Source organism: Cinclus cinclus, chromosome 29 (assembly GCF_963662255.1).
Source record: "Cinclus cinclus chromosome 29, bCinCin1.1, whole genome shotgun sequence".
Classification (NCBI taxonomy): domain Eukaryota; kingdom Metazoa; phylum Chordata; class Aves; order Passeriformes; family Cinclidae; genus Cinclus; species Cinclus cinclus.
Genome location: NC_085074.1, coordinates 1,290,904 through 1,308,679, shown reverse-complemented (window position 1 = coordinate 1,308,679; position 17,776 = coordinate 1,290,904). Strand labels below are relative to the sequence as shown.

Here is a 17,776-nt window from a genome sequence, read left to right as displayed (position 1 = left end):
AAAAAAAACCCCCAGGAAAAATTCCAGGAATGGGAATTTTGTTGGGAATTTGAATCCTTACAGGATTTTTTTTTTTTTACTTTTTTTTTTTTTTTTTTTTTTTTGGGGGCCCCAAAATTTCTGGGATTGGTCCTGGGGGGTGGGTGGGAAAATCAGAGCAGGGATAAAAAAAACCTGGGAATTGTGTAGGGGAAAAGCAGGAAAAGTGGGATGGGCGTGGAGGGATTTGCATAAAAGCTCCGGGTTCTTCCAGCAGGGCTCATCCCGATCTCCCGGGAGACCAAAATTCCCAAATTTTGCAGGGTGAGGGATGGGATGATCCCAAAATAAAATTAAAAAAAAAAAAAAAAAACAAACAAGCAAACCCCAAAGGCGATCCTGGAATTCCCAGAGCCTGGAATAAAGTGCAGAATGTCCATGGTGGGGGAGGGGCAGACGGGAGCAGGGATGGGAATTCCCAAATTTTTAAATAGGGGGATAAATATTCCCGTGGGAAAAGGGGGAGCTGGGCTGGGAGAGGGGCTGGGCTGGGCTGGGGATCCCAAAGTTCTCATTCCTTTGGGAATGGTGGATCCCGAAGTTCTCAGTCCAGGGGATCCCAAAGTTCTCATTCCTTTGGGAATGGTGGATCCCAAAGTTCTCAGTCCAGGGGATCCCAAAGTTCTCATTCCTTTGGGAATGGTGGATCCCAAAGTTCTCATTCCATGGGAATCACAGACCCCACTCCCCTCATTCCAAGGAAGGTCCCAACATCTCCCCCCGGGCCCAAACCCCCCCCGGAGTCCCGGAACCAACACCGGGAACGAGGCCCTGGAGCAGCTCCTGGGATCCACTCGGAGAAATCCTTCCCTGGAATCCTGGGATCCATCCAGAGAAATCCTTCCCTGGAATCCTGGGATCCACTCGGAGAAATCCTTCCCTGGAATCCTGGGATCCATCCAGAGAAATCCTTCCCTGGAATCCTGGGATCCACCTGGAGAAATCCTTCCCCGGAATCCTGGGATCCACTCGGAGAAATCCTTCCCTGGAATCCTGGGATCCATCCAGAGAAATCCTTCCCTGGAATCCTGGGATCCACTCGGAGAAATCCTTCCCTGGAATCCTGGGATCCATCCAGAGAAATCCTTCCCTGGAATCCTGGGATCCACCTGGAGAAATCCTTCCCCGGAATCCTGGGATCCACTCGGAGAAATCCTTCCCTGGAATCCTGGGATCCATCCAGAGAAATCCTTCCCCGGAATCCTGGGATCCACCCGGAGAAATCCTTCCCTGGAATCCTGGGATCCATCCAGAGAAATCCTTCCCCGGAATCCTGGGATCCACCCGGAGAAATCCTTTGCTGGAATCCTGGGATCCACTCAGAGAAATCCTTTGCTGGAAGAGTTGTTGGGATCCATCCAGAGAAATCCTTCCCTGGAAGAGCTCCTGGGATCAGCCTCTCCCAGCCCCCCCAGCAGGCTCTGGCTGAACTGGGATCGGGCTCTGGCCGTACTGGGATCGGGCTCTGGCCGTACCAGTCCCAGTCTCCATCCATGCCAGTCCCACTCTCTGGCCGTACTGGGATCGGGCTCTGGCCGTACTGGTGTCAGGCTCTGGCCGTACTGGTGTCAGGCTCTGGCTGTACTGGTGTCAGGCTCTGGCTGTACTGGGATCAGGCTCTGGCTGTACTGGGATCAGGCTCTGGCCATACTGGTGTCAGGCTCTGGCCGTACTGGTGTCAGGCTCTGGCTGTACTGGGATCAGGCTCTGGCTGTACTGGGATCAGGCTCTGGCCATATGCGGCCCAGTTTCCATCCATGCCAGTCCCAATCTCCGGCTATACCAGTCCCAGTGTCCCCTGTCCCCAGTCCCAGTGCCCCCTGTCCCCTGTCCCAGTGTCTGTTCTCCCCAGTCCCAGTGTCCCCTGTCCCCAGTCCCAGTGTCCGTTCTCCCCAGTCCCAGTGCCCCCTGTCCCCAGTCCCAGTGTCCCCTGTCCCCAGTCCCCAGTCCCAGTGTCCCCCTGTCCCCAGTCCCAGTGTCCCCTGTCCCCAGTCCCAGTGCCCCCTGTCCCCTGTCCCAGTGTCTGTTCTCCCCAGTCCCAGTGCCCCCTGTCCCCAGTCCCAGTGTCCCCTGTCCCCAGTCCCAGTGTCCCCTGTCCCCAGTCCCCAGTCCCAGTGTCCCCCTGTCCCCAGTCCCAGTGTCCGTTCTCCCCAGTCCCAGTGTCCCCTGTCCCCAGTCCCAGTGTCCCCTGTCCCCAGTCCCAGTGTCCCCCTGTCCCCAGTCCCAGTGTCCGTTCTCCCCAGTCCCAGTGCCCCCTGTCCCCTGTCCCAGTGTCTGTTCTCCCCAGTCCCAGTGTCCCCTGTCCCCAGTCCCAGTGTCCTCTCCCCCCAGTCCCAGTGCCCCCTGTCCCCAGTCCCAGTGTCCATTCTCCCCAGTCCCAGTGTCCATTCTCCCCAGTCCCAGTGTCCCCTGTCCCCAGTCCCAGTGTCCCCTGTCCCCAGTCCCAGTGTCCTCTCCCCCCAGTCCCAGTGTCTGTTCTCCCCAGTCCCAGTGTCCCCTGTCCCCAGTCCCAGTGTCCTCTCCCCCCAGTCCCAGTGTCCCCAGTCCCCAGTCCCAGTGTCCCCTGTCCCCAGTCCCAGTGTCCCCTGTCCCCAGTCCCCAGTCCCAGTGTCCCCAGTCCCCAGTCCCAGTGCCCCCTGTCCCCAGTCCCAGTGTCCCCTGTCCCCAGTCCCCAGTCCCAGTGTCCCCAGTGCCGCTCGGGGCTCAGGGCGTGTACGCGGGCGGTGGCTGGAACTGATTGACCACCTCGTAGTCGGGGCCGTAGGGCTCGGCCTCCTCCATCTCGGAGAGCAGCTCCAGGGCCTGCTCCTCCTCCTCGCTGGGGTAGTGCCGTAGCAGGTTGGCGGCCGTGGCCAGGATGGAGGCGCCGCCCGCCCCCGCCACCAGGTAGAAGCTGACGGCGAAGGTGACGAACACCTGGGAGCCGTGGTACTTCTTGTGCTGCTGCTGCTGCGCCAGGAGCAGCTCCGAGGCCCAGTAACAGAAACCGATCACCGTGGCACACTGCAGCACTGGAACGGGGAGAAATCCCGTTAAACGTGGGGAGAAATCCCATTAAATGTGGGGAGAAATCCCGTTAAACGTGGGGAGAAATCCCGTTAAACGTGGGGAGAAATCCCGTTAAATGTGGGGAGAAATCCCATTAAATGTGGGGAGAAATCCCGTTAAACGTGGGGAGAAATCCCGTTAAACGTGGGGAGAAATCCCGTTAAACGTGGGGAGAAATCCCGATAAATGTGGGGAGAAATCCCGTTAAACGTGGGGAGAAATCCCGTTAAACGTGGGGAGAAATCCCGTTAAACGTGGGGAGAAATCCCATTAAATGTGGGGAGAAATCCCGTTAAACGTGGGGAGAAATCCCGTTAAACGTGGGGAGAAATCCCGATAAATGTGGGGAGAAATCCCGTTAAACGTGGGGAGAAATCCCGTTAAACGTGGGGAGAAATCCCGTTAAACGTGGGGAGAAATCCCGTTAAACGTGGGGAGAAATCCCCTTAAACGTGGGGAGAAATCCCGTTAAACGTGGGGAGAAATCCCCTTAAACGTGGGGAGAAATCCCCTTAAACGTGGGGAGAAATCCCCTTAAACGTGGGGAGAAATCCCCTTAAACGTGGGGAGAAATCCCCTTAAACGTGGGGAGAAATCCCGTTAAACGTGGGGAGAAATCCCCTTAAACGTGGGGAGAAATCCCCTTAAACGTGGGGAGAAATCCCGTTAAACGTGGGGAGAAATCCCGTTAAACGTGGGGAGAAATCCCGTTAAACGTGGGGAGAAATCCCGTTAAACGTGGGGAGAAATCCCGTTAAACGTGGGGAGAAATCCCGTTAAACGTGGGGAGAAATCCCATTAAACGTGGGGAGAAATCCCGTTAAATGTGGGGAGAAATCCCCTTAAACGTGGGGAGAAATCCCATTAAACGTGGGGAGAAATCCCGTTAAACGTGGGGAGAAATCCCGATAAACGTGGGGAGAAATCCCCTTAAACGTGGGGAGAAATCCCATTAAACGTGGGGAGAAATCCCCTTAAACGTGGGGAGAAATCCCGTTAAACGTGGGGAGAAATCCCGTTAAATGTGGCGAGAAATCCCATTAAAAATGGGGAAGAATCCCATTAAAAATGGAGGGAAATCCCATTAAAAATGGGGAAAAATTGCGTTAAAAATGGGGAACTTCACATTAAAAATAGGGAAAAATCCCATTCAAAATAGGGAAAGCCCCACTAAAAGCAGGTTCAAGTGGGGATACAAGGAGACCTTTTCCCCTCCCCGCGAGCGTCGCTGCGCTCTGAGCGGCCGCATTCCACCCTCGGCCCGCGCGCGGCCGCTCCTTGTGACAGGCGCGGGGCACGGGGAGCGCTCGGGGCAGGCCCCGTTGGAGCCTTTGTCCCCAGGGCCTTTGCTTTGAGCAAAGAGCGAACGCTGCCCGCGCCCGGGGCTCCCCTGGTGCTTCCATCCCTTCCGTTCCTTCCATTCCTTTCATTCCATTCATCCCTTCCATTCCTTTCATTCCATTCATTCCATTCCTTCCTTCCATTCCATTCATTCTTCCATTCCATTCATTCCTTCCATTCCATTCATCCCTTCCATCCCTTCCATTCCTTCCATTCCTTTCATTCCATTCATTCCATTCCTTCCTTCCATTCCATTCATTCCATTCATTCCTTCCATTCCTTCCATTCCTTCCATTCATTCCTTCCATTCCATTCATTCCTTCCATTCCTTCCATTCATTCCTTCCATTCCATTCATTCCTTCCATTCCATTCATCCCTTCCATTCCTTCTATTCCTTCCATTCATTCCTTCCATCCCTTCCATTCCTTTTATTCCATTCATTCCATTCATTCCATTCATTCCTTCCATTCCATTCATCCCTTCCATTCCATTCATTCCTTTTATTCCATTCATTCCTTCCATTCCTTTTATTCCATCCCTTCCATTCCTTTTATTCCATTCATTCCTTTTATTCCATTAATTCCATTCATCCCTTCCATTCCATTCATTCCTTCCATTCCTTTTTTATTCCTTCCATTCCTTTTATTCCTTTTTATTTCTTTTATTCCTTTTTATTTCTTTTTATTTCCTTTTTATTCCCTTTTATTCCTTTTTATTTCCTTTTATTCCCTTTGGTCCCTTTATTCCTTTTATTCCCTTTTTATTCCCTTTGGTCCTTTATCCTTTTTATTCCTTTTTTATTCCTTTTATTCCTTTTTATCCCTTTGGCCCTTTATTCCCTTTTATTCCTTTTTATTCCCTTTATTCCCTTTGGTCCCTTTATCCTTTTTATTCCCTTTTTATTCCCTTTTATTCCCTTTGGTCCTTTATTCCTTTTTATTCCTTTTTTATTCCTTTTTTATTCCTTTTTATTCCCTTTTTATTCCCTTTTTATCCTTTTTTATTCCCTTTTGTCCCTTTTGTCCCTTTTATTCCTTTTTATTCCCTTTTGTCCCTTCTATTCCCTTTTATTCCCTTTTATTCCTTTTTATCCCTTTTTATTCCCTTTTATTCCCTTTTTATTCCCCTTTTTATCCCTTTTATTCCCTTTCTTATTCTCCTTTTTGTCCCCTTTTTATTCCCCTTTTATCCCCCTTTATTCCTATTTTTTCCCTTTTTTCCCCCTTTTTTTCCTTTTTTTCCCCCACTTTTTTCCCTTATTTTCCCCCTTTATTCCCGTTTTATTTCCCCCTTCTCCCCCCTTTTTTCCTTTTTATTTCCCCCCCTTTTTCCCTTTTACCCCCCCTTTTCCCCCTTTATTCTCCTTTTATTTCCCCCCCTTTTTTCCCTTTTATTTCCCCCTTTTATTCCCCTTTTTTCTCTTTTATTCCCCCTTTATCCCCCCTTTATTCCCCATTTTTTCCCTTTTATTTCCCCCCTTTTTCCCCCTTTCCTGACTCACCCCTTTCATTTTCAGGTGCGTTTTGAGGACACCTGGTTTTGTTTGATTTTTTTGTTTTGTTTTGGTTTTTTTTTGTTTTTTTAATTTTTTTTAAATTTTTTTTTTAATTTTGGGGGGTTTTTTGTTTGTTTTTTGGGTTTTTTTTCATTTTTTGGGGGTTTTTTGGGGTTTTTTTGTTTTGTTTTTGTTTGTTTGTTTTTTTGTTTGTTTTTTTTTAATTTTTGGGTTTTTTTAATTTTTTTGTTTATTTTTTTGTTTGGTTTTTTTTTGTTTTTTTGTTTGTTTTGGGTTTTTTGGTTTGTTTTTTGTTTTTTTTAATTTTGTTTGGGTTTTTTGTTTTTTTTTTTGTTTTTTTTATTTTTATTTTATTTTTTGGTTTTTTTGTTTTTTTTTGTTTTGTTTTGTTGTTTTTTGTTTTTTGCTTGTTGTTTTTTTTCTTTGTTTGGTTTTTTTGGTTTTTTTTTGTTTTGTTTTTTGTTTGTTTTTTGTTCGTTTTTTTTGTTTTTTGGGGTTTTTTTGTTTGTTTTGTTTTGGTTTTTTTGGGTTTTTTTTGTTTTTTATTTTTTTGTTTGATTTCTTTTGTTTTGTTGGGGTTTTTTTTGTTTTTTTTTGTTTTGGTTTTTTTTGGTTTTTTTGGTTTTTTGTTTGTTTTGTTTATTTGTTTTGTTGTTTTTGTTTGTTTTTTGGTTTTTTGTTTTTTGTTTTGTTTTTTTTTTGTTTTTTGTTTGTTTTTTGTTTGTTTTTCTTTTTTGTTTGTTTTTGTTTGTTTTTTGTTTGTTTTTTTGTTTCTTTTTTGTTTTTTTTGTTTACTTTACTTTGTTTTATTTATTTTCTACTTTTAATTTCATTCCATTGTTTACTTCCTTTTATTTATTTTCTACTTTTAAATTTGATTCCATTGTTTACTTCCTTTCATTTCTTTTTTCCTTTTAATTTGATTCCATTGTTTACTTTACTTCCTTTTATTTATTTACTTTTAATTTGCTTCCATTGTTTACTTTCTTTTATTTATTTTTTCCTTTTAATTTGATTCCATTGTTTACTTTACTTCCTTTTATTTATTTATTTACTTTTAATTTCATTCCATTGTTTACTTTACTTCCTTTTATTTATTTTCTACTTTTAATTTGATTCCATTGTTTACTTCCTTTTATTTATTTTTTACTTTTAATTTCATTCCATTGTTTATCTTATTTATTTTTTCCTTTTAATTTGATTCCATTGTTTACTTTACTTCCTTTCATTTATTTATTTCCTTTTAATTTCATTCCATCGTTTACTTTACTTCCTTTCATTTCTTTTTCCTTTTAATTTGATTCCATTGTTTACTTCCTTTTATTTATTTTTTCCTTTTAATTTGATTCCATTGTTTACTTCCTTTATTTTCTACTTTTAATTTCATTCCATTGTTTACTTTACTTCCTTTCATTTATTTTCTACTTTTAATTTGATTCCATTGTTTACTTTACTTCCTTTTATTTCTTTTTCCTTTTAATTTCATTCCATTGTTTACTTTCTTTTATTTATTTTTTACTTTTAATTTCATTCCATTGTTTATCTTATTTATTTTTTACTTTTAATTTGATTCCATTGTTTACTTCCTTTTATTTCTTTTTTCCTTTTAATTTGATTCCATTGTTTACTTTACTTCCTTTTATTTCTTTTTCCTTTTAATTTCATTCCATTGTTTACTTCCTTTTATTTATTTTCTTTTAATTTGATTCCACTGTTTACTTTATCTTATTTATTTTTTACTTTTAATTTCATTCCATTGTTTACTTTCTTTATTTTCTACTTTTAATTTCATTCCATTGTTTACTTCCTTTTATTTATTTTCTACTTTTAATTTCATTCCATTGTTTACTTTACTTCCTTTTATTTCTTTTTCCTTTTAATTTGATTCCATTGTTTACTTCCTTTCATTTCTTTTTCCTTTTAATTTCATTCCATTGTTTACTTCCTTTCATTTCTTTTTCCTTTGAATTTGATTCCATTGTTTACTTTTACTTCCTTTCATTTATTTATTTCCTTTTAATTTGATTCCATCGTTTACTTTACTTCCTTTCATTTCTTTTTTTCCTTTTAATTTGATTCCATCGTTTACTTTACTTCCTTTTATTTATTTATTTCCTTTTAATTTCATTCCATCGTTTACTTTACTTCCTTTCATTTCTTTTTTCCTTTTAATTTGATTCCATCGTTTACTTTACTTCCTTTTATTTCTTTTTTCCTTTGAATTTGATTCCATCGTTTACTTCCTTTCATTTCTTTTTCCTTTTAATTTGATTCCATCGTTTACTTTTACTTCCTTTCATTTCTTTTTTCCTTTTAATTTGATTCCATCGTTTACTTTACTTCCTTTCATTTCTTTTTCCTTTGAATCTGACTCCATGCAGTCCTCGTTGCTCCTCCCTTCCCCAGAGCAGCGAGGCTCACCTGTGAGGATGTGAGCGAACGCGTAACGCCGCGTGATTTTTAGAGCCGGGTGCTTCGGACCAAAAACATCGAGCAGGAAAGCGCCGAGACTGCAAAGGATCCCCAGGAAACAAAAAGCACCAATGACCCTGAGCAGCAAAACGCTCTGGGGGTTCACGCAGAAATCTGACCTCAAAAAACACCCAAAAAATGCAAAATGAGCAAAAGGGATAAAGAGGGATAAGGGAAAACGGGGGTTAGGGGGGAAAAAGGGGAAAAAAAACAAAAAAAAAATGTGTTTTTAGGGGTTAAAAGAACCAAAAATTGGGATTTTTTATAAAGGGGAAATGGAAAAAAATTGGGGTTTTTTGAGTGGAAAATTGGATTTTTATTTGGTTTTTACTAGGTGAGAATTCTGATTTTCCAATGGAAATAAATCATAAATTTATCTATTTATATATGTGTGTTTATATATATATATAGAGATATCTATACATATATCTATATATAAAAATAGAAATAAAAATAACCAAAAATTGGGATTTTTTATAAAGGGGAAATGGAAAAAATTGGGGTTTTTTGAGTGGAAAATTGGATTTTTATTTGGTTTTTCCAGGTGAAAATTCTGATTTTCTAATGGAAATAAATCATAAATTTATCTATTTATAGATATATATAAATATATATTTATATAAAAATATATATAAATATAGATGTGTGTATATATCTATATATATATAAGTAAAAATAAATAATTAACCAAAAATTGCAATTTTTTAAATGAAAAAAAACCAAAAAAAATGTGTTTTTCGGGGTTAAAAGAACCAAAAATTGGGATTTTTTATAAAGGGGAAATGGAAAAAAATTGGGGTTTTTTGAGTGGAAAATTGGATTTTTATTTGTTTTTTTCCAGGTGAGAATTCTGCTTTTCTAACGGAAATAAATAATAAATTTATAGATTTATATGTATGTGTATCTCTATATATATAAAATTATATCTATAAAAACTCAAAAATTGCAATTTTTTTGCACCAATGACCCTGAGCAGCAAAACGCTCTGGGGGTTCACGCAGAAATCTGACCTCAAAAAACACCCAAAAAATGCAAAATGAGCAAAAGGGATAAAGAGGGATAAGGGAAAACGGGGGTTAGGGGGGAAAAAGGGGGAAAAAAACAAAAAAAAATGTGTTTTTAGGGGTTAAAAGAACCAAAAATTGGGATTTTTTATAAAGGGGAAATGGAAAAAAATTGGGGTTTTTTGAGTGGAAAATTGGATTTTTATTTGGTTTTTAGAGTGGAAAATTGGATTTTTAGTTGTTTTTTACTAGGTGAGAATTCTGATTTTCTAATGGAAATAAATCATAAATTTATCTATTTATAGATATCTATAAATATATATTTATAGATATATAGATATATAGATATTTATATATATGTGTGTGTATATATCTATAAGTAAAAATAAATAATTAACCAAAAATTACAGTTTTTAAATGAAAAAAAACAAAAAAAATGTGTTTTTCTGGGGTTAAAATAACCAAAAATTGGGATTTTTTATAAAGGGGAAATGGAAAAAAATTGGGGTTTTTTGAGTGGAAAATTGGATTTTTATTTGTTTTTTTCCAGGTGAGAATTCTGCTTTTCTAACAGAAATAAATAATAAATTTATAGATTTATATGTATGTGTATCTCTATATATATAAAATTATATCTATAAAAACTCAAAAATTGCAATTTTTTTGCACCAATGACCCTGAGCAGCAAAACGCTCTGGGGGTTCACGCAGAAATCTGACCTCAAAAAACACCCAAAAAATGCAAAATGAGCAAAAGGGATAAAGAGGGATAAGGGAAAACGGGGGTTAGGGGGGAAAAAGGGGAAAAAAACAAAAAAAAAAAGTGTTTTTAGGGGTTAAAAGAACCAAAAATTGGGATTTTTTATAAAGGGGAAATGGAAAAAAATTGGGGTTTTTTGAGTGGAAAATTGGATTTTTATTTGTTTTTTAGAGTGGAAAATTGGATTTTTATTTGGTTTTTACTAGGTGAGAATTCTGATTATCTAATGGAAATAAATCATAAATTTATATATTTATAGATATCTATAAATATATATTTATAGATATATAGATATATAGATATTTATATAGATGTGTGTGTATATATCTATAAGTAAAAATAAATAATTAACCAAAAATTGCAATTTTTTAAATGAAAAAAAAAACAAAAAAAAATGTGTTTTTCGGGGTTAAAAGAACCAAAAATTGGGATTTTTTATAAAGGGGAAATGGAAAAAAATTGGGGTTTTTTGAGTGGAAAATTGGATTTTTATTTGTTTTTTTCCAGGTGAAAATTCTGATTTTCTAATGGAAATAAATCATAAATTTATCTATTTATAGATATAAATAAATATATATTTATAGATATATAGATATATAGATATTTATATATATGTGTGTGTATATATCTATAAGTAAAAATAAATAATTAACCAAAAATTGCAATTTTTTTAAATGAAAAAAAACCAAAAAAAATGTGTTTTTCGGGGTTAAAATAACCAAAAATTGGGATTTTTTATAAAGGGGAAATGGAAAAAAATTGGGGTTTTTTTGAGTGGAAAATTGGATTTTTATTTGGTTTTTAGAGTGGAAAATTGGATTTTTATTTGGTTTTTACTAGGTGAGAATTCTGATTTTCCAATGAAAATAAATCATAAATTTATCTATTTATAGATATATATAAACATATATTTATATATAAATATATATAGATATTTATATAGATGTGTGTGTATATATCTATAAGTAAAAATAAATAATTAACCAAAAATTGCAATTTTTTAAATGAAAAAAAAAACAAAAAAAAATGTGTTTTTCGGGGTTAAAAGAACCAAAAATTGGGATTTTTTATAAAGGGGAAATGGAAAAAAATTGGGGTTTTTTGAGTGGAAAATTGGATTTTTATTTGGTTTTTAGAGTGGAAAATTGGATTTTTATTTGGTTTTTTCCAGGTGAGAATTCTGATTTTCTAATGGAAATAAATCATAAATTTATCTATTTATAGATATCTATAAATATATATTTATAGATATATAGATATATAGATATTTATATAGATGTGTGTGTATATATCTATAAGTAAAAATAAATAATTAACCAATAATTACAATTTTTTTAAATGAAAAAAAACCAAAAAAAATGTGTTTTTCGGGGTTAAAATAACCAAAAATTGGGATTTTTTATAAAGGGGAAATGAAAAAAAATTGGGGTTTTTTGAGTGGAAAATTGGATTTTTATTTGGTTTTTACTAGGTGAGAATTCTGCTTTTTTAATGGAAATAAATCATAAATTTATCTATTTATAGATATATATAAATATATGTTTATATATAAATATATATAGATATAGATGTGTGTGTATATATCTATATATATATATAAGTAAAAATAAATAATTAACCAAAAATTACAATTTTTTTAAATGAAAAAAAAACAAAAAAAAAGTGTTTTTCTGGGTTAAAATAAGGAGGAAATTGGGATTTTTTTATAAAGGGGAAATGGAAAAAAATTGGGGTTTTTTGAGTGGAAAATTGGATTTTTATTTGTTTTTTTCCAGGTGAAAATTCTGATTTTCTAATGGAAATAAATCATAAATTTATCTATTTATAGATATATATAAATATATATTTATAGATATATAGATATATAGATATTTATATAGATGTGTGTGTATATATCTATAAGTAAAAATAAATAATTAACCAAAAATTACAATTTTTTTAAATGAAAAAAAACAAAAAAAAATGTGTTTTTCGGGGTAAAAATAACCAAAAATTGGGATTTTTTATAAAGGGGAAATGAAAAAAAATTGGGGTTTTTTGAGTGGAAAATTGGATTTTTATTTGTTTTTTTCCAGGTGAGAATTCTGATTTTCTAATGGAAATAAATAATAAATTTATCTATTTATATATGTGTGTTTATATATATATAGAGATATCTATACATATATCTATATATAAAAATAGAAATAAAAAGAACCAAAACTTGGGATTTTTTTATAAAGGGGAAATGGAAAAAATTGGGGTTTTTTGAGTGGAAAATTGGATTTTTATTTGGTTTTTAGAGTGGAAAATTGGATTTTTATTTGTTTTTTTCTAGATGAAAATTCTGATTTTCTAATGGAAATAAATCATAAATTTATCTATTTATAGATATATATAAATATATGTTTATATATAAATATATATAGATATAGATGTGTGTGTATATATCTATATATATATATAAATAAAAATAAATAATTAACCAAAAATTACAATTTTTTAAATGAAAAAAACCAATGTGTTTTTCGGGGTTAAAATAACCAAAAATTGGGATTTTTTATAAAGGGGAAATGAAAAAAAATTGGGGTTTTTTGAGTGGAAAATTGGATTTTTATTTGTTTTTTACTAGGTGAGAATTCTGCTTTTTTAATGGAAATAAATCATAAATTTTATATATCTATGTATCTATATATAAATATAAATAAATAACCAAAAATTGGGATTTTCTAACCAAAAAATTGAAAAAAAAATGTTTTTTTTTTTTCCGAGCAGAAAATTGGATTTTTTTTTTTATTTTTCTGGGTAAAAAATTCTGCTTTTCTAAATCAAATAAATTTATAGATTTATAAATATATGTGTATCTATATATATATAAAATTATATCTATAAAAACTCAAAAATTGCAATTTTCTAACAAAAAAAAAAAAAAAAACAAAAAAAAAAAAATTCAGTTTTTCAGACCAGAAAATGGGATTTTTTTTTTTAAATTTTATTTTTCTGTGTAAAAAATTCTGCTTTTCTAACGGAAATAAATTATATATTTTTATATCTATAAAAATAAAAATAATCAAAAATTCTGATTTTTCTAAGCAAAAAAAAATGAAAAAAAAATTGGTTTTATTCGAGCAGAAAATTGGATTTTTTTTTTTTTATTTTTCTGGGTAAAAAATTCTGCTTTTCTAAATCAAATTCTAAATCGAATAAATTATATATTTATATATATATGTACGTATATAAATAAAATAAATAAAAATGCCCCAAAATTGCCCCAAAATTGCAATTTTCTAACAAAAAAAAAACCAAAAAAAAAAATTAAAATAAATAAATTTTTTTTCTGCCCAGAAAATCGGATTTTTTTTTTTTTTTTCCTGCCTAAAAAATTTCCAATTTTCCAGAGGTGAAAAAAATAAATAATAAAAATTAAATGAATCAACAAGAATGATGCATTATATAAATAATTACAGCACCAAGGTACGGAAATAATTATAATTAATTCTATTAAATAATTCTATTAATAAATATTATTTAAAAACAAATAAACTGGGGTTTTTTTTTCTGGTGAAGAAATCTGAATTTTTGCCCAAAAATTCTCATTTTTTCAAGAAAAAACGAATTTATTTTTTTTTCTGTTTTTCTGAATAGAAAATCTGATTTTTTTTATTTATTTAATTTTTTTTTTTTTGGTGCAAAAAAAAGCCCCCAAAAATTTCCATTTTTCCACTCAAAAAAAAAAAAAACTCCAAAAAAAAAACCAAAATAAAAAAAACAAACCAAAATTTTCTGGTTTTTCTTCTGATCAATAAATCGGATTTTTTTTGCCTAAAATTTCCACTTTCCCAAGCATGAAATAATAATAAAAATAAAAATAAAAATAAAAATAAAAATAAAAATAAAAATAATAATAATAAATATTGACAATAATAATAATAATAGAAATAATAAAAATAGCAATAATAATAAAGATAATAATAGTAATAATGATAATAATTATTAATAATAATAACAATAATAATAATTATAATAATAATAGCAATAAAAATAGTAAAAATAGAAATAATAATAATAATAATAATAATAATAATAATAAATAATAATAAAAAACCAATAAAAATAATAACAATAATAAAAATAACAGTAATAATAATAAAATAAAAATACCACAAATAATAACAATAAAACAATAATAATAATAGTAAATAATAAGAATAAAAATCATGAAAAATAACAGTAATAAAAATAAAATAAAATAAAAATAATACTACAAATAATAATAACAGTAAAACAATAAAAATAATAATAGTAAATAATAAGAATAAAAATAATAAAAGAACCCAGTAATAATAAAAAAAATAAAACAAAAATAAAATTACAAATAATAATAACAATAAAACAATAATAATAATAGTAAATAATAAGAATAAAAATAATAAAAAATAACAGTAATAATAATAAAAATAAAAAATACTCTGAAAAATAATAACAATAAAATAACAATAATAATAATAAAATAATAATAGTAAAAGAATAACAATAATAAAATTATACTAAAACAATAACAAAAATTATATTAATAATGATAAAAAAAACAATAAAAAGAAATATTATTATTATTGTTAATAATAGTAATAAATATAAAAATAAAAATATTAATGGTGATAATAATATTAATAGTGATAAAAAATAACAATAAAAGTAAAGTAATATTATTATTATTGTTTTATTAATAAAAGCAATAAAAATAAAAATACTAAAATAAGAATAAAAATAATAATATTAATAATGATAAAAATAACAATAAAAATAAAGTAATATTTTTATTATTTTTATTATTAATAATAGCAATAAAAATAAAAATACTAAAATAATAAAAATAATTATATTAATAATAAAAATAACAATAAAATAAAGTAATATTTTTTATTATTATTGTTATTAATAATAGCAATAAAAATAAAAATAATAGTGAAACAAAAAAATAACAATAATATGAATAATAAAAATAATAGACAATAATAATAATTATAATAATTAAAAAAAGTAACTATAACAGGAATAATAATAAAAATAATAAAATAAAATACTACTTATAATAATAATTGTGAAAATAATAATAAAGATAATGAAAGTAATAATAAAAAAATAACAATAATAATAGAAAAATAACAATATTAATAATAGTAATAATAATAACAATAAATAATAATAGTAATAATAGCAATAATAATAAAATTAAATTAATGCTAATAATAATAATTATAAAACAATGAGAACAATAATAATAAAAATAACGATAATACTAAAATAACAATAATAGTAAAATACAAAACTAATAATAATAAAATAATAATAAAAATAATGATGATAATAATAGGAAAAATAAGAATAATGATAATAAAAATAATAAAAAATAATCACAATAATTCTGGTTTTTTCTGACCGGGATTTCTGATTTTCCACGGGGGGGGGGGAAAAAAAAAAAACCCAAAAAAGCAAAAGAAACTTTTAAAAACGAGGTTTTTGTTTTTTTGTTTAATTCCCTACCAAGAATTCTGATTTTGCACCTTAAAAAACAAAAATTTTCACTTTTTTACCCCCCCCCAAAAAAAAAAAAATCAAACCCAACAAAAAATTTCAATTTCCACCAAAAAAATTCCAATTTTCTACCCCAAAAATTCCCCTGGGAAATTCTGCTCTTGCACCCAAGAATTAATTGGGGGAGGGGTTAATTATGGGGGATTAATTAATTGGGGGAGGGGTTAATTAGGGGGGATTAATTAATTGGGGGAGGGGTTAATTAGGGGGGATTAATTAATTGGGGGAGGGGTTAATTAGGGGGGAGTCGTGGGTGAGCAAGGATGGAAAAAATGGGAACAGAGGGACAGAGGGACAGAGGGGACAGGGGGACAGAGGGACAGAGGGGACAGGGGGACAGAGGGACAGAGGGACAGAGGGGACAGAGGGACAGAGGGACAGGGGGACAGGGGGACAGGGGGACAGAGGGACAGAGGGGACAGAGGGGACAGAGGGACAGAGGGACAGAGGGACAGAGGGGACAGAGGGGACAGAGGGGACAGAGGGACAGAGGGGACAGAGGGACAGAGGGGACAGAGGGACAGAGGGACAGGGGGACAGGGGGACAGAGGGACAGAGGGGACAGGGGGACAGAGGGACAGAGGGGACAGAGGGACAGAGGGGACAGAGGGACAGAGGGGACAGAGGGGACAGAGGGACAGAGGGACAGAGGGGACAGAGGGGACAGAGGGACAGAGGGACAGAGGGACAGGGGGACAGAGGGACAGAGGGACAGGGGGACAGGGGGACAGGGGGACAGAGGGACAGAGGGGACAGAGGGGACAGAGGGACAGAGGGACAGAGGGACAGAGGGGACAGAGGGGACAGAGGGGACAGAGGGACAGAGGGGACAGAGGGACAGAGGGGACAGAGGGACAGAGGGACAGGGGGACAGGGGGACAGAGGGACAGAGGGGACAGGGGGACAGAGGGACAGAGGGGACAGAGGGACAGAGGGGACAGAGGGACAGAGGGGACAGAGGGGACAGAGGGGACAGAGGGACAGAGGGGACAGAGGGACAGAGGGACAGGGGGACAGGGGGACAGGGGGACAGGGGGACAGAGGGACAGAGGGGACAGAGGGACAGAGGGGACAGAGGGGACAGAGGGGACAGAGGGACAGAGGGGACAGAGGGGACAGAGGGACAGAGGGACAGGGGGACAGGGGGACAGGGGGACAGAGGGACAGAGGGGACAGGGGGACAGAGGGGACAGAGGGACAGAGGGACAGAGGGACAGAGGGACAGGGCAGGGAGCGGAGCCTCTGGAAGGCCCCGGGGGTTCCGGCCGGGCCCAGCAGCCGCATTGGGAACAGAACCTCCCTGGGGCCCGGCCGGGTGCGGAGGGTTCGGGACGGTTCCGGAAGGTTCCGGAAGGTTCCGGAAGGTTCCGGAGGGCTCCAGGCCCGGCCCAGCCCCGCTCACCTCTGAGCAGCTCGGGTTTGACGAAGCCCAGCACATCGGCCACCCCGAGCTCCTGGCGGCCGCAGGTGCCGCCGTGGATGCGCAGCCAGGCGGGCTCGGCCAGCGCGGTGCAGAGCGCGGTGATGGCCAAGGCCCCGGGCAGCGCCGACGCCAGGCTCCGCTCCGGCTGCTTCGGCAGCGCCGCCGCACCGCGCCGCCGCCGCCCGCCCGCCGGGCCCGCCGCGTACATCCCGGGAACGGGAACGGAACCGGCAACCGGGACGGCACCGGGGACGGGCACCCGGGACCGAGCAGCGACACCCGCGCTGTGTCACCGGTACCGGGGGCACCGGAGCGCCAGGGACGGGGGGGGTGGGGGGGGGTACAGGCAGCCGGGACCGGGACAGCGAGCCCCGGGTCACCGGTACCGGGACAGAGATACCCGCCCTGGGTCACTGGGACCGGGGCGGAGACGTCGGGTCACCGATACCGGGATAAGAGGCGCACCCGCGCCGGGTCACCGGTACCGGCGCCGGGATCCCCGACATCCGCCCCGGGTTCGCCGGCAGCGGCTCCGGCTCAACCGGCAGCGGCTTCCGGCACCGGCCCCGGTGGTTTCGAACCCCGTCCCCTGCTCCGAA

The 17,776-nt window shown here is 36.1% G+C and overlaps 1 protein-coding gene across 1 annotated transcript; it reads right to left on the bottom strand.

The window, feature by feature from the left end:
- Positions 1-2,676: 2,676 nt before the first annotated feature.
- Positions 2,677-17,771, bottom strand: TMEM127 (transmembrane protein 127). The gene is made up of 3 exons (XM_062510569.1): positions 17,157-17,771; positions 8,367-8,531; positions 2,677-3,050 (listed from the first exon to the last, which is right to left on the bottom strand). Exons 1-3 carry the CDS (start codon positions 17,383-17,385, stop codon positions 2,743-2,745), a joined length of 702 nt encoding a protein of 233 aa, XP_062366553.1. The 5' UTR covers positions 17,386-17,771; the 3' UTR covers positions 2,677-2,742.
- Between the last annotated feature and the right edge of the window lie 5 nt (positions 17,772-17,776).